Here is a 21,592-nt window from a genome sequence, read left to right as displayed (position 1 = left end):
CGACCTCGCGCCCCGCCCAGCGCCGGGGCCCTCAGCTCAGCACGCGCGGCGAAGATGGCGGCGGCGACGGGCGGCGGGGCGCGGGGGCGGCGCGGGCGGCTCTGACCGGGCACCGCGGGCGGCGGGGAGCGAGCCCGGAGAGAGCCCCGAGAGCTTCGCGGGCAGCTGGCACAGCCCCCCTCGGGGGGGGGGGTGGGGGTGTGGCGCGGAAGGCGGGGGCGCTGCCGGCGAGCCCGGCCCTGAGGGGCAGCGCGAGGGGCAGCGCGCGGGCCGTGCGGGGCAGCGAGGGCCGGTGAACCACAGCCGGAGGGACGAGGGTCCGCGGCGGGCAGAGCTCGGAGCAGCGGCGGCGCAGGCCGGCGGGCAGGGGAAGGAAGGCTGGCGCCCTGCGGCGGGCGCTCGGCGGGCAGGAGGCGGCTGCGCCGGTGGCTCCCCGCGTTCCTGGCGCTCGGCTGCTGGGCGCCCCACGCCATGTTCTCGGTGCTCTCCTACGGCAGGCTGGTGGCGCGGGCGGTCCTGGGCGGCCTCTCGCAGACAGACTCCCGCGACTACAGCCTGGTGACGGCCAGCTGTGGCTTCGGCAAAGATTTCCGCAAGGGCATCCTCAAGAAAGGGATGTGCTACGGGGATGACGCCTGTTTCGTGGCGCGGCACCGCACCGCGGATGTGCTGGGTAAGTGCCCGGGCCAGGGGCTGAGGTGGCTTCGGCCTCGCTGTGTGACCTCCTCTCTCTCCCGGAGCTGCACATGGCGAGCGGCTCAACCTCCGGTCGCAGACAAAGGAGCTGGTTCTGCCTGTCAGTGTCACCATGAGTTCGCTTTTATAGCTTCCCAAGGAAGCTCTCGTGTTCTTTGTTGCAGCTCTGTCCGCCTTTGGCGTGGGGGGTTGTGTGTGCCGGCTGTCCGGGCCCAGCCTGGGCGTTTCACCTGTGGGTGCCTATAAGGCCCGGTGGCTCCAAAACTCAGAGAAACAGCTCCCAGTGCGTTTCACTTTCTTTCTTTTAACACCTAACCGAGCCCCGTGTACATGCATTGCATTTCCACAGAAAAGATCACTTGAACAGGCACTTCCTGATTTTAACGCGTGCAATGCCCTTGTCAAGTGAAAGGCAGAGTGACATTGAGACTGGAATCAAATGTCAAGCTTCAGTTTCGTTGTTTGTTCTGGCCTGATTGCACTCTCTGGTTTAGAATCATGGGTGAAATAAATCTTAAGGGTTCAAATTTTAGAAGTAGTGAATAATTATGGATAATCAATAGAATCTTCAGGCTATATGCGGCATTGCTTTTGACAGTGCTTGACCTTTCTCCTGTGTACTCAAGGTTGAATTTGGCTGACTGACACTCTGCACAAGTTAGTTGTGGTGTAACTACCAGAAGCAAATTTTCACCAAAACTTTGACGCTCCAAAAAAAGCTTCCTCCTCCCTGTCCCTTTCTGTGGTTCATTTTTTGCATTCATTTATTTTAAACCGGTGGGGTTGCACTGTGGCATCTCATGCTGTGGAAGTGGTTGATGGTTCTTCAGTTTGGCGCTGTCATTGTAACTTGGTTGCCATTTAGTAGAGCCGAGACATTTTCCTCAGGAAGCTGTAAGTTGGTGCTAGGTAACAGTTACTGCTGGTTGTTCTCAAGGGAGCTGTTACTGTAAGTGATGCCACAGCTTTCAAGATGTGGAAGCTTGGTGCGTGCATTTTAGACACTCTCCATCTTCTCTGTGGTGCCTCTTCCAGATAAACTTTTTTGGATTAGAATTAGCTGTTGGACACTCTTCCTTTAGCATGTGACTAACCCTGGCTGCCTTTAAAGTTCATGCTAGGCCAGCACTGATAAATAACTGAGCAATTGGTGTTTGCCCTTAAGAGAAATGCAGAATCTCCTGTATTTTGAAGTGGACTCTTGGTGTGGGGAAGGAATAGATTTAGCCCCATTTGATGATGTTTAGGGGATTTTGGCCATATTTGGTAGTTACTGTATGTGGACCTACAGTTTGTCTTGTGTTCCTCCTGGAATCAACAGAGAGTTGCGTTTCTAAGTTGGTCTTTGCATTAATTTTCATGGCAACTTGGAAACAAACAGAATTGTAGCTCCACTTAAGGATCAAACAGCAAAGAGGGCAGCAGACCAGGATGTCTTAAGTACCAAGAAGCAAATAATTTAAATAGAAAAGCTGTTGGTTTGTTTGGGTTTGAGTTTTTCTCCCCTGGTAAAGCTATTTTTATGTCAGTTTTTTATTGCTTTTTTAATATGCATACTGAAACCCCAAAATCTCTGTACTTCCTGCAAAAACAGGAATATTCCAGTGGGTTTTAATGCTTCTAACTTGATGCTTTTTCTTCATCTGTAGCTCTTAAGTTTACAAACAGTAGTTTTCTCCCAGTTTCTGCTGCTGGGATCATCTCTTTACTCTCTCAACCAGCCGTTTTGCACTGCTGCAGAGACAGTTTCAGCACCACCAGTGTTTTCCTGCCCTCATTTCCTCTTACTCTCATCACAAATCTGAGGTTCCTTAATGATTTTTTTTTTTTTAAGACCCTCATAAATTTTGTGCTACTTCAGTACCTAACTCTGCACCTCAGCAAAACTGAGCTGCACTTTTGGGTTTCCGACTTAATTTTTTGACATTTAAGGAAGAGGCTCACGTGGTTTGAGCCAAAGTGAACACTTGACACAGTAAATTTCAAGTGTATCACTTGGAGTGAGTAGTCATCAGTGACAAAGCCAGGCCAGATAATTAATTAAAAATTCCTCTGTGCCAGTGTTTTCTAGAACCAGTGTATGGAAAGCCTGCCTGTGTGGGATGGATTGGGTGTGGTGGAACAGTGAAAGAACTACTCCCAGCCGTTTGGCATGAGTGCTTGGGGATTCATTTTCTTAGGTCAAACAAGAGTTGACTTGGAAGAGTGTTTATGGCAGAATCAAAATGCTAAACACTTCTTTTGTTATGTGTGTACTGTATAGTTCAAAGGCTGAATGTTTAACAGTGTCTTCTAGTCTGAGCTTTGTCCTTTCATGGTAAGATCAGCAGGAAGCTTATGAAGAATCAGGTTATTTCCAGTCCTCCCGTAGTTGTACAAGCTTGATAAGGCCTGTTACTGGTGTTCTTGAATACTTGAGAATTTTGTCTCATTTGTGCTTTTGTGTGGAACTTACCCATCAAATTTGTGTGTTTTCTTCCCATGCTGAGCACAGGGAGAAACAAGAAGCTCAGAACAGGAGCTTTTCCTTAGGGATCACCCTGAGAAAAGGAAATGGCTTTACTGCTAATGTTAATCTCTAGAGCTTTACAATTCAGGCCTGTGTTTCCTTTCTCTGCTGCTTGTACTACGATGTACTTTTCTGTTCATTCACTGCCAGTGTCTTGAGTGTTCAGATCCTCAGAGTATTGAGATCTCTCACAGAGATTTGGGAGGTGTTCTGTACTGCTTGATATCTGATGCCTTTGGAACTTTTGAGGACAGAAATACTGGTTTTTTCAAAGCTGAAAACCAAAACTCTTCAGGAACTGACACCTCTGTTTTTTCTCATTAGTATGCAAGGAGGATTTTTGCTACATAGAGAACAAGGCAAATTTTTAAAATTAGCTTGAACAGTTTTATAACCATTTCACTAATGTACCATTAAAGCCAGTGTTTCCACTGCTGGAAATTTTGAAGTGTCACATGCTGGTGATAGTTTTTTTCCTTAATTTTGGGATCTGCCTTTTCTTGCTTATTCCGGCCTTATCAGGCTCCTGATGTCTTTGCTCGTTTTTTATGGATTTTCCAAGCTGTTGTGTGACTCATTATTGAAACAGTGCAGCAGCCAATGCGCATCCCGTGACAGCATCACTTATACAATGTCTGTGCTGGGTACAAGTTTGGGTGTAGCCAGTGTGACTTGACTCTTCCAAACTATTTCTGTCCCCCAGGAGTAAGGAAAAACTGTCTCACAGCAGGAAACTGTTTGTTCACTGCAGAGTTAAAATTTGACAATTGTTCTATTTGCTGCAAATCTTGATTTTTAGGTTTTGAGGGGAGGGGAGTGTCTAGGTGCTGCAGGGCAGCTACTCTAAAGGGAAAGGAACTGCACTTGGTTTGCAAATTAAGTTTGTCAGCAGCCTGCATAGGAGGCAGGTTAAACTGCAGTGACAAAGCCCCTGGAATATTGTCAGTGTCACTGTCATCAGGAAAAATAAACTTCAGCACCTAAATGAATTTGTAGATGAAATGTCAAGGTTGTTCTGGCAGCTGTAGAGGAGGAAGGGATTCTTACTTGGATGCCTGAAGGTTATAGAGGACTGTGTTAAGTGGTTTATTTGGTATCATACCCATTAAAGAGATTGCTGCCTTATCACAACTTATCACACTAAAGGAGGTGAGAATCGCCTGCCTCCCTTGGAGTAGCCTTTCACCTACTGTGTTGGAGAGCTCAGGGCACCTGAGAGGCAGTGATCAGAGATTTGCAGAGCTGCACACATGTCTTAGTTTGTAACAGGTCACAGGCAATTTTCTGTTTAACATGGGGAGTATCGGTGCTGGCATTTGTAGGGAAACTACAGATTGAGAACTACCCCATTAATAGTCACACTGGCTGCCTTTCTTGTCAGCAGAGCTGCTCTGGAGCAGCACTGAATAACCTCTGAGAATGAAGCTTATATCTGGTTATTCTTCCCCACAGTTTCTGCAAGGACACTGCACACAAGTGTTCAGGTCAGAATTTCCAGTTGAACACTAGTTTTAGCTGTAAATGCTATTGATGCTTGCTGATGGCAGCCAGTTTTCCATTCATACACAGATCTTGGCCTGAAGGAAGAGCAGATTCTGTCAGAAATCAGGGAGAAAAAAGCAAAGCTGAGCACAGTACCGGAGGTGAGGGTTAATCATACCTATGTCATAGGAATCCTTGGAAAAATCTCCTGCTCTTTGCTCTGGTTCATCCATGCTGTGAATACTGAGCCTGGGATGGGTCAGGCTGGCAGGGATTTATTTCAGTGTCTGCCCCCAGTACCTGTCCTTTCTCATCAGTTCCACAGTCACTGAACACCCTGAGAAATTAAATAGTTGTGACTAGGGAATTTTTTGTAAAGCCTTCATAAATAAATTATAGTTTAGTGTTCTCCTGGAGCTCCCCAAATCCACTGAGTGTTTTCTCAGGCTTCAATAAAATAGGGAAGAATTCTACCTGGAAAAATCTGCTTCAGGAACGAGTATGCTGTAGTGGGGGGGAAATAGATATGAGGAACTGTTGCTTTCTTCTGGGAGTAGATGCACAATTTAATGTTTCCAGTTCCCTGTTTCTCCTTCAGTTTGTTCTTCAAGATCATTGCTCACTTTGCCTTTGTTTTTTGCTCCCTGTTGTCACTTACCCAGTTACTCTTCCAGAACCTTTCTGTTTCATGCAAGGGTAGTTTAAGTTTTACTGTAACAGTGTGAATAAGTAACCTTTCCTTCTGTAACTTGTTAGCAGTCACACACAACCTGCCTTTAGGGATTTGTATTTAACTGGGCTATTTTCTTTGTCAAAACCCTGGGGAGGGGATAGACACCCTTTGGCTCTGACAGATCCAGGGAAGCTGCTGAGGGTCAGTGCTGGCTTTGAGCATTGGACTTGGTTTTGATGGAGAACCTGTCTAGGTGTGTGTGATTTATCCTACCACTGATAACACAACAAATCTCATCAGTTTGTCTGAGTTCTGATATGTTGACAAATACTAGGTGCTATATTTCAAACTTGTGTGGTGCAACTCATTGCACCTTTCTACCATTTTAGCCTTCATATTTGGTGCAAAATTCAGTTATAAATATATCCTTTTGATGTTCTTTTAGCAGTGATTCATTGCTATTTCAGGTAAGAATCTCAAGAAATTGAAAGTTCAGTAGGATGTGCGGAGTGCCTTAGAAAGTTAATTGTGGTTGCATGCAAAAGCAGCTCCTGCTGACACATTTATGCCTGCCTGGTGCTTCTCTGTGTGATTTTTATTCTTGGCTGATGCAATATTTCAAAGTATCCATCTCTCAAAAGGTTTTTGGGACAGGGTGGTGCTTTTGGACTCTGACTGTGGGCAGGTTAATTTCCCAGTTAAGCAGAACTGGCCCTCATAACATTATTTATATTAAACAGGGTTTGATCAGTATCAGGGGTTTGTTATGAACTCTCAGGCTGTTTAGTTTATATTTGCTCTGAACCAGGCAGAACACCTGGATCTCACACAAGTGAGTGGTGAAAAGCAGATATTGCTGCTTTCAGCACTGGCTGGTTTTCCCTGGGCTTCTGCAGGGAACTCATGTGCTGGCAGGCAAAACAATTTTGCACTTGGATTTCAGCTGCCGTCTTATCCCAGGTGCTTTTAGCATTTTGAAATCAGCTTTAACAAGTTTCACTGCCAGCATCCTCCCTGGCTCAATTTCAGTGCTGCAGCATCAGTCACTTGTGCTTTGTCTTGTAACTTCCTGACAGGTGTTTCTGTAAGAGAGATTTTGATACTCTGAATCTTTGAGGAGTTGGAAAAAGCCAGTTTTTGGATTGACACATGCAGCAAGTATTTTATCTGGCAGGCATATTTGTGTATTTTCCAGCACAAGGCAATGTAGTGGAGTGTTAGCTCTCAGATTCTGAGAAATCTCTGTAATATAGTTAAATACTTGAGAAGTATTTATTCTTCTGAAGTAATTTATTGTGAAATTTTCAGTTGCTTTATTTACAGTGGTGGTTCATCTGGCTGCAGGCATTGCACTGTCACGTGGATGTTTGTGTAATTTCTGCATGGACTTGGAATAGCCACAGAAATGTTCTTTCTATAAAATTTTCTCATTTACTCAATGGCTTGAATGAAAAAACCCCAAGGTTTGTGTACAGTTCAATTTCAGCAATTCTCAGCCATGCAGTTTGTCTTTAATGTCCTGTGATTCCTAATTTGTAACATGGTTAATACTGGAACACAATGGTTTATGGCTCAAAGGAAAACATGAGTATTTGTTGAAAAGGTAATTATTTTGAATATATACCCTTTATTTTTCTTGGATGAAAGCAAAGGTATTATATATAAATAGAGCTTGGCATTATTCCTTGGGAGTGATCTTGCCAATAGCAACACCTTTGAATTTTCTTCTGATGACAGGGAAAACCTGGTATTAATCAAAGTTGAGTGTTTAGTTTTTGCTACTTCTGGAGTTTGAAATAGTTTCACTCCTTATTTGCTGTATATCAAATAGCACAAAGTTTACTTAAACTTTATTCTCATTTACATTTCATCTATTTCAGTAGCAGTTTACTCAAACTGTTTCAAAATTACATATTCCTCTCCCATGTGAAATTGTTCAATTTACAGAGATTGTAGAATGCAAAGACGCTGGGTTTATTTTAAAACCATATTGAAGGTAGGACAGGATGATTAAAGGTCTTGGCCCCAAACCTTTATAAACCCTCCTCTTCTCCATTTGGGGCAAGGCCAAGAAATAGAGTTGGTAGCTGGTGGGGGGTTGTGGAGGTGTCACTGAAAGCAGCCTCCAGGGCCTGCTCCTGAATGCAGTGGTTGTGTCAGCTTCTGTGCCGGGGTGGAGCAGGGAGACAGCGGAGCTGTCCTGGTGCTGTGGGATCAGACAGTGTGTTCTCTCAAGTGTGGTACCCAGCAAAGCCAGAGGAGCTGCTGGTGGATGTCTAGAGGGTGATTGCACTGCACTGCACTGGCAGAACCTACTTAAAGCTGTTTATAGCTTGCAAAAAGCAGACAGGAAGGCAGACAGACAAAGGCAGTATATGGCTCAGGACAGAGTATGAAGGGTGCTGCCATGATTATGGATTCATATTTCCTGCCTGCAGTAAGAAATGAACAAAGAAAGTCAGATGGCGTGCTCATTTTTCCTTTAAAAATTTAATAGGTTTTGATAATTGGCCTTCTCAGGTGCTTGCTGTGGTGGCTTTCTGGTACTCTGTGCTAAAGCTGTAGTGTTTCTGTTCCAGTGTTTCCCAGCACTGATGTAAAAGGCTTTTCTGGATGGCTTGAGGGAGCTCCGTAGCTTCTGCTGAGCTTTCTTTGTAACTGCCTTGGGAGCCAAGAGCTTTGGGCAGCATTTATCAAACATCATCTTTTCATTGCATTAACCTGTTGTTAGTGTGGCAGTGCAGAAATACATCTGGACCATGTTCATCTTAAAGGGAAGGAACAAAAAGTTTATCTGGTACCTTCACATAAAGCACCATCATCTGACCTGAAGCTGAGTTTCTGTTTTGAGTTCTGGATCTAGAACCTTTCCTTTATGATCTGTTATTCTAGACTTGTCTGTGTGGCAGCAGAAAGCAAAGGGTTAATCCAGTATTAATATGAGGTTGTGAGACCTGTAGGGAGAGGATTAATCTGTTCTTGAAGGATCCAGAAAAGTAATTTCTGACAGCGCAGGGTGCTTTTGCATGAGCTTCTTGCCAGGGACTGCTCAAAGAGGTGAATGCAGGGATCTGCATTCCTGTAACATTCTTCTGAGAAAGCAGAGGGACAAAGCAGGTGTCTAAAAGGTTGTGCACTATTTTAGGGAGAAATCTGATTAATGTTGATAGGCTGTTCAGAATCTGCCTATAACCTCCTGTCAGATTATAGTTCACTCCAAGGTCGGCTCTAAACCTCCCGTCTCAGTTTCAGACCATGTCCCGTGTGAAGGGCGTTCAGAGATGAGGAAACTGAGTTTTATCTTCTCACTCACATTTGCATGCCTTTGATAACAGCGGCGTCTTTTTTCCTGAGCCGACTGTCCTTCAGCACAGTCTGAGCTCTGAAATTCATTTTTGGTGCTTTTATCATGAACATATTTCAGCTTTACTATGTTTTGGAAATCTGCTTGAAATTATTTGTCTCGTGCTGAGGATCAAAAAGATTTTTGGAAAAATTTCCACAAAGGAACATTTTAATCTCAAATAATACCTTCAGCGGTATTTTGCTTTTGTCATTTAGGCAATTGGAAGAAGTTCAAAGTTCTTAAACCAAATGACCAGCAGAAAATGTGTCTGCTGCTCACCTCCCTCTGATCACCCCCTTTCCATGACCACAGTCACTGTTTTCCATGTGGTTGCTTAGAAGCTTCCCAGGCTTTGGTAGAATTGGTCTAATTTTCTGATCTCCGGGTTATTTTGAATAACTGAAAATTGTCTGGATCACAGTCAGTTTTCATTCTCTTGCTTGGCTGAAGCTGTAAGCAACAAACTCTCCTTGAAAGGGGTAGGTCCCAGCATTGTGTTGGTTACATGGATTTTGGAAAACACTTGTAAAATGGGGATTTATTTTCTACAGATACTGAGAACACCAAATAGAAATCATTGTCCTTCATATGAGTAGGTAGTCTGGGAAAAAAAACTGTGCTGCTGAACAGCAGCAAGTGTTTCTGTGTCATTTCTGTACTAGTTAAAATGTTGACCTTCACTTTTAAAATTAATGAAACCTCTTCCCTTTTAATGGACTGATGAGAGGTTAATGGGATTGAATCCCCATCTTAACCCCAGATTTCTCATTATTTGTTCTGTAGTGGAGACAGCCTCCTCATTCTCAGCATTAGACTTTTACCTTCCTTTCAGCAATTCAGATTATATTTGGAATTTGGTCTGGGAGCTGATACCAGAAGTTACCTTAAAAATATTCAGAAATTTGTTACGTTAACCAAAAATGTTTTCCAAGCCGGTGCCATGTCCTACCTTTTAGTTACTTAGATCGTAGGTGATGCAAATAATTAAACCCTTTGTTTTGAAAGCCACTTCTGTTCAGGTAACTCTGGTTTTGTGTTTCCTTGCAGGGGTGGCAGATGGTGTAGGTGGCTGGAGAGACTACGGGGTTGACCCTTCTCAGTTCTCAGGGACTCTCATGCGAACGTGTGAACGTTTAGTAAAAGAAGGACGGTTTGTTCCAAGCAATCCTGTTGGAATTCTCACCGCAGGCTATTGTGAGCTGCTGCAGAACAAAGTACCTTTGCTTGGTAAGACACCAAAAGTATGTCAGTTCAATCTGGGTTGTGTGTTACCTACACATGGGCTTACTGAAGGGTGCTTGAATCTGTTATCATTCTAATTTGCAGGCAGTTAACATCTCTTAATTAACTGAAAACATAGAAATGTAGTTGCCTTGGTGGCATCCTTATTTTCTACAAAACTGTTTTAATTAATTTAGTAATGCAGGGAGTGTTGATGTGTGTGTATTTATCTATAAAATACAAGGCAAACGGTCTTTCTGTGGGAAGGGTGAATTCACCAGAGTTTGCAGAGCGAGTTCTGCAGTGGAACACACTGTGCACATGTGCTCACTCTGTATTTTATATGTATAAATAACTGTTCTCTGCTAAAAACTCTTCATGGCTGGTTGTGGCTTTCTGCTTCAGCTATGCAAGGAAAAGTATTTTCTGAGGATAATCGGATGCAGTTCTGTTCATTCCTGGCCTTACTCTGCTCCTATTGCCTTTTATGTCCCGTGGACTCAAACCCCAGTTGGTTGACTTCAGTAATTCATATCATGCGATCTCTGGTAGCATTATTTTTATAAATCTTTGTGGGGGGATTCATTACAGATCTTTCTGAAAGCCAGCTGAAGTAGATGCTTCACATATTCTGTGTTAACCTTGATGGGACACGGCATTCAGCTGCCTGGGGACTGGGAGCAGATAGAGAGGTGACACTTGGCCTCAGCTGACAACTCTGCCAAGGGGACACTTCTCTAAAGGACATGAGACCTCTTCTGCACCAAGAAAGTGTTTGCCCTGCATGAAATGCACAGGGCTCACCTGACCTTAAGCTGCTGTGCCAGAGCAGTGCTGTGTGAGCTATATTTAACTTGCCTGCTGAGCTGGGAACAGATGTTCTCGCATTATATGCCGAAAGAATAGGTTGGAACCTCAGGAGTGACCTTAAGTGTCACGAAAAAGCAGTGGTCAGTAATTACATTAGGATTTGGTGTGTTGAATGGTGCTTATTTGTGCAAAGCAGATGTAGCTGTAAGTGAGCTACAAAGTGGGGCACTGGCGAGAGCTCTCCCTACGCCTTTGGAGACGGAGCAGCTCAGCTGGGCTTGACCTTTGCAGTGCTGAAAAGCAGCGTGTGCTGAGTCACAAGATCTGCATTCCACACATGGCCTCCTGGTTACACTCTGCTAATAGAGTTAGAATTTGAAACTAATGATCCTTAGTGTTTCTCCTTTAACTGAGAACAGTATTTTTAGAAAGAGGAATAAACCCCTGGAATTGCCACAGCAATGCGCATTTAGAGTTTATTTAAAATAAAGAGACAGGAGAAGACTTCATTAAGAAAGATTCACTAGGCAATAACTTTTCCTTGCTGTTGTGCTTTAAGCCTGGATACTTGGTTCATCAGGATTGATCCAGTAAATAATATAAAATAAAACTGAAAAGGGGAGAATCTGTGCCATTTATTTAGTCACTCTTGTGTTGCAGAACAATTTTGGATACTGTCACATATAAAATCAGAATTTTTTCCAGATATACTGCTTTGACTTAACATTCATTAAGGATGGAGAAGGTCCTGTGTGTTCACTAGAGAACAGATTCAGGGCAAGTGCATTGCAGGGAACTCTGTATGTTAGAAAGAGAAACATCTGGAACGGGCAATGCCTGGAGCCAGCTGGACTTCTGCTCTAGCAAGCCTGATCCTAAGCTTTGCTCACTGCAAGCTTGTGGTCTGTCCAACATGGAGCTGTGCTTGGAAAATCCTGCTGGAAGAACATGGAGGTAGAAGATGAAGACAGTTCATGAGCTGGTGATACGGGGCAGAAGTCAAGAAGAAATGCTGTAGCTGTATTTCACCCCCTTGGGCATTGAAAGGTGTTTTGGTGGCTGTGCTGTCCTGTTTGCAAAATTGAGCGATGGCTGTTTGCTGTGTAGGACTTCAGGTTTCTTTGCAATACAGCATTTTTGTGGCTTGCAACCAAGCACAGTTGGTGGCTACTTCCCAGTGAATGAATGGAGAATTCCTCAGTGCCCTCAAGCGTGGCTGGGATAGTTCCAAGCACAGTTGACATCATGTTTCTGCTATTACTTTAATTTGGAATAGTATTTGTCTCTGAAACATGTTTTCCTTAAACTTGTGGAGTTGGTATCCCGAAGACACGACAGGATTATTATTTTTTAAACCTGAAGCAAGCTCTGCAGAGCCAGGCTGGGAGGAAAAGCATTTCATGGTCTGAGCAGAGAAATGCAGCAGGACCTAATACTTAATTGCAAACGGTTCTTTACTTGGTGTGGTTTATTTACAGCTGATGAGTTAAACTGTGTGGAGAGCTCCTAGTATTGTATGGATGCTACTAGAATTCTATTATCTCCATGATTTTGGAATTTCAGTATTTTATGTGAGTTCTGTAAATCCGGTCCTATAGCAGAATGTGCTGACGTATGTTGGGATGGAAAACTGTAAATAAAGCCAAACAAAACAGGTATTTGTCAGCATAACGTGTTTACCAAAATCAAAGCAGGAAGAGTAAATTCTACAGAAAAATCATAGTTTGCATTGCAAAGATTTCTAGCATTTTGCTAGTTTTATTTTATATTAATTCTGGCATTGTTGAGTATTACCATTTCTCCTGACTTTTAAGCTTTGATAAGTGTTGTAATTATTGAACTATTGATCAAATCAGTGAGAGAACAAGCAGTTTCTGTAAGGCTGACTGCAGTCACTGTGTTTGCAGGGAGCAGCACAGCTTGTATAGTAGTCCTGGACAGATCAAGTCATCGTTTACATACAGCCAACTTGGGAGATTCTGGATTTTTGGTAGTCAGAGGAGGAGAAGTCGTCCATCGATCCGATGAGCAGCAGCATTACTTCAACACTCCCTTCCAGCTGTCAATAGCTCCACCAGAGGCAGAAGGAGTTGTCTTAAGTGACAGGTAAGGGGGAAGAGGAACCTTAATTTTTAACCTGTGCATGTGACCAGCTCCCAAAAAGTTGCAGTTTTGCTGCTGTGGGGCTCTTCTGTAGCACATAGGATTTAAACAAATATCCAGACAGGTCCTGTACCTGCCACCCTCCCTCTTTAGATAAAATGGGAACATTTCTCACCTTGTACTTAACTTTGTACCTGTTGCACAGTCTGAATTTATTGGGCTGTTCATGGTGGCATATTCCCACAGCCATGGGCATGTTCTGATCCATGGGGAGATGTCACCCACTATAGCTGGTGTGTGGACAAGTGGCTGGACTTACCAGCAGCTTTGGTTCCAATCCCTGTCTGTGCTCCCTTGGGACTGTTTGGAGTAGCTAATTTAGGTATCTTGGCACCGAGGTTGCAAGTGCTTGAAGAATAGAGCAGAGGGACATGTGACTGTAACTTGTGTTTCCAACTTGCTGTTTCCAGCAGCATATTGTATTTGACCAAAACGAGCAAAAAAACTGTTTGGCGGAACACCAAGCTGGGAATGAGAGTATGAGGAAAGGACAATCTGTTCACAGAAATGAGTTGTTTCAAAGGCAGGCTTGTTCTTGTGTCTTCCCCTAGGAATGTCAGGCTGATCCATCCTGACTTTGTGAAGTCTCACCAGTAATATGAAATAAATTCAAAACCAAACAGTTTTCAAATATGTGTTAAAATGCAGCTCTCAGAAATGTCTCCCTCATTAAAGTAATACCCCTCATGTGAATATGAGATGGTAACAGAATCCTCAAGGAGTGGCCGTGGAATACAGGGAATGCAGTAGGCAGCTGAAGTTTTGGACTCAATGAGCTTGAGTGTTTTCCAGCCTAAATGATTCTGTGCATTATCAGGGCTGATGCAGTAAAGGTTGAGACTTTAATCCAAAATAGGTCTTTTTGAAAGTGTTGGTTAAGCTGTTGAAACTCCTGACCATTCTTGTGTGTGCATTCATCCTGCAACTGCTGAGAGGAAGCCAGGGTAGGACTCTGAAATTAGAACCTTTCAGTATTCCAAGCTCTTTGTTAGACTAAAATTAAATGATGGTTCGAAATTCTAGAGCTGTAAAAATCTTAATTTTCCTGATACTCTCTGTCATCTGTAGGAAGATCATAAAAACAAAGAGCAGAAGGATAATTGATAATGTCCAGTGGAAGTCAGGGAAGCCAAGTAATCTGAGTCATCCAGTAATAAGGAAAGCACAAGATAAATGTGCTCCCACACTTCAGCTCTGAATCATGATTACAGCTTTCTGCCTGGTTCCTGCACTGTTCCTGACGTTAATTAGTACTCATGCTCCTTGTCGAAACGCTTCTCCTGTCCTTTTTTATTTGTTGTCCCAGTTTAGTGATGAATTTGGCTATATATGGGCATAGGCAGGCAATCTTAACTCCATCAGCCTTCCTGAAGCTACACATCAGTTGAGCAAAGCAGCTCCTCTGTGTTTTGGCAGAGCCCAGTGGCCTGGGATGCAGCAATTCCTCGCTTTTACAGACCCCTGAAGAGTGTTTAAAAATGAAAGGTTTGTTATGTTGTTTCTGAGAATCAGATTTTGCAGCAATATTCATGTCCAAACTAGGTGTTTTCTCCTCTTGGTGTTGTGTAATGTGTTAGACACAAGCATTCAACAGACTCTGGTAGTGATTTCCAGACGTGTTTCATATTCCATTGAATTAGAAAGTGATTCAAAATCCTGAAGTGTTTGGGGCAGGCCCTTTATGAATTGTCCTTTCAAGTACTGCTCTCTTAAACATCTTCAAGATGAGCAGAAGGAAGCCCTGAGCTGCCATTCTGCTTAATGGTTTCCATGGAGACACACTCCTGAAGCAGATTAGTTTGCAGGATTGTTCATTTGGGAATTTTAACTGCAAATCCTGGGTGCAATAACTGGAACAGGACCTGTTTGCAGTCACAGTGCCTGTGGTGGGGCTTTCCTGACAGCCCATCCTGGGACTAAAGCTCCACAGTGAGTGATTATTTCTTTCTCTTGCACAAACCGCCAAAGAGTAGTGAAGTGCAGGAGCTCTGGATGTGCTCTTTGAGGTTGTTTGGTGTCTTTGTGAGGGCTGGAGTTCTTTAACCTCTGTCCCTTCCCCAGCCCCGAGGCTGCTGACAGCACGTCCTTCGATGTCCAGCTTGGGGACATCATCCTGACCGCCACAGACGGACTGTTTGACAACATGCCTGACTACATGATCCTGCAGGAGTTGAAAAAGCTGAAGGTGAGTGTGTGTGTCCTCAAGCTCTCACATCTTTTGTGCTGGCTAAACCTTTATAGTTACTACCTTTACTTCTAATGCACAAAACCTTTGTGTTTTATATAAAAACCCCACCACAAAGTGCTGTATCATTAAAAGGCTTTTCAGATAATATCCCATGGGAGCAGTGCAAGGGACATTGACCCCAGAGGGCTTTCTCTTGCATCTGCATCCAGGCTGAATCCAGAAGCAGCAGCTTGGGCATAAATTTCCCAAGTGACAGCTGGTTCCATGTCAGTAACTGGTGAGGGAGGGGGAGAGGAGGAGGGGAAGGGAAGGGGGAGATATATGTTCAGTAGCAGGTGCTGCGTTTGGCCACACACTGCACCTGCAGGTTGGAGATGATACACAGGAAAATAGAGAATCCTCTTCTGGGTTACTTGAGGGTGAGCTTACACTTAAAATAACTTTCAGCTTCTCTGAAGGTTTATAAACCAGTAATTCTGACACAGTATGGGCTGTCTGAATTGTGGGTTGCACATGCTTGAAAATCTTCAGTGTTCTGTAAAAAAAAATCCTGTCAACTGTTCCATGTTAGTGACCACAAATGTTTTTTAAATAGTAAGAATACATTAAAATATTTTAACTTGGCTGAGAACATTTAGCTTCAGGCTATTTACTTACAGAAAGGCAAGTACACTTAAGGAGATATCAATATGTATAAACTCCTTGAGGAAACTATTTTGCTGTGAAATGCAAATAAGAGAATTACAGTGTGATTTTAAAGAGAATTTGGCCTCCTCTTATCCTGCAGCTCCACAGGTCACTAATGTGTCACTGGGGCTGCAGCCACCTCACACCCTTGTTTGCAGAGGGTAAGGGTGTCCAGGCTGGCCACTGGAGCTGGAATTCCCTTGTGGAAGAAAGCTGAGCTCCACCTTTTGGTGTGTTTGGGAAAGGCACCGGAGTTCCCCAAGAGGTTCAGCCAAAAGTTAATCACATAAATGCCTGCTAATTCCCAAACCTGCAGGGAAGGCTCTTGAAATGACAAGGCATTTAAAAATGGTTACAGACAAAAAGAGCAGTGGTTGTCTGTCATGTTGGCTTGAGTGAGAAAAGCCTGGGAGTAAAGCAGCAGAATTACTGAAACAGGGAAAAAAACATCTTGGAGAAAGTGTGTGTGTGCTCTCAGTGCATTTTTTCATATCCGACTTGAAAGTGCCCCTTCACCCCAAGTGTGCTCTCGTCAGCTGGGGTGAGAGAGCCAGAGGTGCAAGACGTGCACTCAAGATAAAACAAATACTTCACCAGAGCCTGCTTGGGAGGCAGGGAAGGTCCTTGTAGGGTGCCCTGCAGGGACAGCTGCCAAATGCTCTGTTCCTTTCAGATGACATAGTTTAGTCTGTTTTGAGTAGTATTCTTCTAAGTTTCTAAATTCTGGAAATCCTCCAAACCCAAGTCTTGAGCTCCTGGTGGGGGTTTGAGGTCTGGCCATCCCTTGTGAAGATCCACAGTTGTAACCCAATTTACAAAGCCTAAAGAATGGGGAAGGCTCTGTTTGCAAGGGAATGTGATAATTAATGCCCTGGCAGTGAGGGATCTCCAAAACTGACATGGATCAGCACAACAACTTCTGTAGGCTTCTGAATAAGAATAAACTTTTTTCCTCGTGAATGTAGAACTCCAACTACGAGAGCATCCAGCAGACTGCACGGAGCATTGCTGAGCAAGCCCACGAGCTGGCCTATGACCCCACGTACATGTCACCCTTTGCGCAGTTCGCCTGTGACAACGGATTGAATGTCAGAGGTACGAGCTTCTCCTCCTCCCACTGCTGCTGTCTTGGGGAGATCTTCAGCAAAGTGAAGTTCTGCTGTTCCAAAATCCAGTAGGAAAACAGAACAGTAGGAAATGTGGTTGGCAGGAGAGCACCAAGCTCGTGTGGGATTTGGCAAAGCCCCCAGGGCCTGCACAGGCCATCCCGGCCCTGCAGAGCAGGAGCCTCCTGTGGGGAAGCAGCTGGAGCATGGAGAACACAGTGCCCTGATTGTTTTATTTTTAATCTAATCTGTGCATTCCTGCCCCAGGAATCCGGCCTGATAGGAGTTCTCCAGTACTCCTGTACTTGACTGGTTGCTTGGATTCGGGGGTGTGGGTGGTATTGTGTGAGGGTAGTTTTTTGTTTGGGTTTTTTTTAAGGTCTCATCTTACTGCTGCATTTCAGCTGAGGTTCTGCCCACTCTTTGGTAGATTTGGGATTTGTTTTTTGGTTGAATTTGCAACCCTTGTATCACTGGCATCCCCATACTGATGTCTCTGTTGGTTCTACTTCTGTTCTTTAGAAGGGTATTGGCGGAACACCTGGGAGACCTCAGAGCCTGAGCAAACACCTTTCTTTTAATAATTTTTTACTTTTAAATAAATAAATATAATTCTGCCAGTAGAGATGTTCCTATCTGTATCAGAAGGGCAGGATTTCCTGCAAGAACCTTAAGCCCCTTTCCTCAGGTAGCAGCTGTCACACTTGGGCTCCGTGTTGCTCCAAGCTCCGTCACTCAGTAATGAGGCTGCAGATCTCCAGAGCCCAAGGGATTGCTTTGACTTCCCACATAACAAAATCTCTCCTCTGGGCCATTTCTCCAGGATTTCTGTGTTGCTCTGGCTGTTGAGGATTGAAAAATAACTACTAAAAATGTTAAGTAGCTTTTAGGAAGACCTGAGGTAATGCAGTGCTGAAGAAGATGCTAAAGAGGTGTTTGATTTACAGTGGAAATTCCTGAGGAGATCTGATTTCATGGCAGTTTACATGTAACAAAGCAGTGTCAGGTGTTTTGTGCATTTATTAAAGAGTCTGCTGAAAACAGGCTTTGTGCTCTGCCAGCTACCAACAATGTTCAAGGTTCTGACCTCCTTTTCATAGTTTGATCTCACTGGAGCTTAAAAGGAGAGTGGTTTTGTGCTGTGTTACATGTCACTGCTCCCCTCGTTTTGGAAAGGAGGTGGGGGAGGCAGAGTTTGTGTCTATTCAAACCAAGTTTTGAACACTTAAACCGGTTTTAAAAGAGCTTTCTATGGGGAATGTCACAAATCATCAGAAGACAACCCTCTGTGGTTTGATGAAATAAGTGGGTTTTTGCTTCCGTTGCAGGGGGGAAACCAGATGACATCACCGTCCTTCTTTCCATCGTAGCTGAGTACACAGACTGAGGGCCTGGCGCTGTCCTGAGCTCCCTGGGCCCCCCGGCCAGTTTCCTGCTGGCAGGATTGTTCCTTCCTTCCCAGCTGCTCCGGGCAGCCGGCCCTGAGCCCGGAGCCTGGCCAGAGACGCAGCTGAGGCCCTTGTTAAGAACCACTCGTAGTCCACTGGTCTTGGTCTGCCAGCAAGAGATGAAGAAGCTCAAGGCTTGGAGCTTGTCTTTGAGAGCTTAGTCCTTGTCCGGAACAGGGGGAGGATCCATCCCACAGTGTTGCCGCGTTGGAGATGTGACTTTCCAAGGAGTAGAATTGGTTGATCATCTTTCAAACTAGATCAATAGGTAACGCCTCTGCACGAGGGCATATTACTCTATTTACTAGGAACGTTCGCTGTTGTTGACAGATTCGCTGGTATGTTACAGACCCAGTTCCATAAAGCATAGTCTTGTTCCAGTGATAGCCGAGGTTTCGTGTTTCTGAGCTCCAGTTTTCAGGAGATTTATAACTGCTGTAAACATTCTGCTCTTGCCATCCATGGTGTCAGCCTTAGGAGCCTTTTCTAGTACGAGATTTCAAACAAACCTAGTTCAAGTTATATGGATGCAAATGTGTTTTGTGATTTCAGGTGCTTAACTGTGATCTTAAAAGTTCTGCAGATCATTCGTCCATAATGGGCCTGGTTCTGGATGTTTTGGCTGTGGATAATTATTATTTTTTTTTTAAACAAAAATTCTAGTTCAGTCTCAAACAGCCGAGCTGGCCACAGTTGAGGTCTTGCAGCATTTGAACCCATCTCAGCGTGGGATGATGGTAAATGCTACGGTGGGAGGTTGCACAAAGAACAGCTCATCCTCAACTCTGAGCATCTTCACTTTGGGTAGATAATTCTGTTGTTGATATAAAACATAATTTGTGTTAATAATTGCCACTCTTGCTTGTAGAACAGAATATGCTGCACCAGTTTAAGTCCAGTTGATCCTTTCTGACTCAAACAGGCACCTCTTTGCTTCTGCTGCGGCAGCGGCAGCCAGTACGAAAATGGAAACTTAATGAATAATCAGCAAAACTTACATTTCAACTAAAGTTTAGGGGTTTCAATTATCCTTAATGATGTTTACAGTTATCTAACAGCCACTTCGCAATATGACATTTCCTTTTCAATGACAGTAGCTCACGTTTGTCCCCCCTCTTCCAGCCAGCTTTCCTTTTCCTTTCCTGAGGCTCATACGAAAGCTGAGAGCTGTAAAGATATATATATTTTTGGTCAGTTTTTCATTAACTTTTTTGCTGGTAGAGAAGTATGTAGAAATAAATTAAAGCCATGTTTTTATATATAAAAAGTCGGGTAATGTTGCTGTTTAGGTGAGTGCAGTTAAACTTGGTCAGTAAGGAATCTTACCTGCTCTCAAGAGGAGATTTTTACTACCTGGTTTATTGTATTAAAACTGTTTAAGTTTGAGGTTACCTCAACTTGTTTAAAGAATTTTTGTGGACTTGTACTGTATATTTGCGTAACTATGTCAAGCTTTTATTTAAGGTCATTTAACATGTACCATGTACATGTCATTTTACTATATTTCAATGCATCATGCTTGTAACAGGCATTTCATTTATAATAAGTGATTAATTTGGGAGCTCTTCAGTAATTTATCTGCTATTCCTCAATTGGCATAATGTTAGATATCTACTTTAAATCACCTTGTAATTACTTGTCAAAATGCCTTAACTACCCTAACTTGACCAAAATAGGATTTTGGTGAGGGTGTGGGGAGGATTATATTAATGAAGAAAAATTAATTAGTTTTGCGACACACACGAACAGTGAGTAGTGGAGAACTTTGCACAACCTGTCAGTCCTTGTTGTTCTTAACCTGAACAAGCTGTCTCTGGCTGTCTTGGAGGAATGTATTCACATGCAGAACAGGGCTTTGTTTCTTGTTTGGGAGGGGCCTTTCTCTCCCACTCTGGGTGTCTTTACATTTTATCCAGTATTTACTCGCATGCTTCTGGATTAGAGCAGATTTGATCAATTCTTCTTTCCCTTGCCCTTCCCTTCGGGCGCTGCCCCTGTGGCCCGGGGCTGTTCTCTGCTCTCAGCACAGTCCCCAGCCCTCCTGTTGCCCCTTCCCGGCTTTCCAGACCTTTGCCTGAGGACATGTGCGGGGTCAGAGGGACAGAATTCCCGAATTTCTGTTCCTCCGGGGCCAGGCGCGCTCCCTGTCTGTATCCACAAAGCCGTTTGCCTCATATCACACCATGACTTGTTGAGTTTTTTATTTAATAAAGAACAAATTTGGGTTTTGATTTACAAATCATGAGTTTTTCCCTCACCGGGCACACCAAAGACCAGTAAAGCTTTTAGCTTTTCCATCTGTTTATAAAGCAATACTGTATTATAAAGAATTGATATTTTTATCACATGCTTGATTGTTTTGGGTTTTTTTTTAAGACGTGCACTCTGAACATATCAAACCTGATTTTTTCCTATGAACTTACGCTGTCTGCGCACAACTGATCTTTGGAGAAGGAAATGACAGGGCCCGTGCTATCAAAAATAATTCCCAGTGATGCATGAAGCAGTAACACTTGCTAGGGGTTAGCTGAGTGGGAATGTTCACAAGAGGAATGTACAAGGAAGGTGTTCCCTGACTTGGAAGCGAGAGGAGCATGGGCTGGCTTGGAGCTGCTGCAGAGGGTTGTGGTTTGTTTTGGGGAGCTGCTGGGTTGGGAGCAGGGATCTGGAGGAACAGGAGGCGCTTTGTCCCCCAGCAAGCTGGGATTGCTGCAGCAGCGGCAGTAGGGATTGGGGTGAAACAGGGGTAAGATGTGGTGAATTGGAAAAGCTCTGTGGTTCCTTGCTATTTTCCTGGCTATCTTTGGGAGAGCTGCGACATACAGTCCTAAATGTTCTTTTTCAGGCTGAAAACAAAACCAAACCAAAAACCAGATTTGGGACCAGGCAGTTACAAGTGAGTCAAGGGGAAGGGAGAGGCAAAGGTCTGGCAGGGATGGGAGGATTTAGTGATGGAATGTCCATCTCTTGGTAAGGAGCATCCTTTCTCCAGGGGAGAAGCAGCTGGTGTGCGGAGAACCCGACTGTATGCAGTAGTTTCTGACAAAGATAGCTGAAACAATGAAGCAAATCTGAGTCTGTATCTGAGGATGCTTTTTTGTTGCTGTTAAAATGAGACTATCATCTATGCTTACCTAAGAGGCAATTATGTGAATTTCATGTCTGAGGTATAACTTATGCAGGAATAGTTCTGTAAATACATTTAAATAAATTGTAAAGATATTTAATAAATATAGTATTTATACTAAAACGTGCTTTTTAAA

The 21,592-nt window shown here is 43.8% G+C and overlaps 1 protein-coding gene across 1 annotated transcript; it reads left to right on the top strand.

Annotated features, from left to right (window-relative positions):
• Nucleotides 1–228: 228 nt before the first annotated feature.
• Nucleotides 229–21,583, top strand: PPTC7 (protein phosphatase targeting COQ7). The gene is made up of 6 exons (XM_010398510.4): nucleotides 229–673; nucleotides 9,754–9,933; nucleotides 12,645–12,843; nucleotides 14,962–15,085; nucleotides 16,741–16,870; nucleotides 18,210–21,583. The coding sequence occupies exons 1-6, from the start codon at nucleotides 472–474 to the stop codon at nucleotides 18,266–18,268; spliced, it is 894 nt and encodes a 297-aa protein (XP_010396812.4). The 5' UTR covers nucleotides 229–471; the 3' UTR covers nucleotides 18,269–21,583.
• The last annotated feature ends 9 nt before the right edge of the window (nucleotides 21,584–21,592 follow it).

The sequence above is a fragment of the Corvus cornix genome, chromosome 15, assembly GCF_000738735.6.
Source record: "Corvus cornix cornix isolate S_Up_H32 chromosome 15, ASM73873v5, whole genome shotgun sequence".
Lineage (NCBI taxonomy): Eukaryota > Metazoa > Chordata > Aves > Passeriformes > Corvidae > Corvus > Corvus cornix.
Note: the sequence above shows the minus strand (reverse complement) of the source record. Positions and strands in the feature narration are given on the sequence as shown.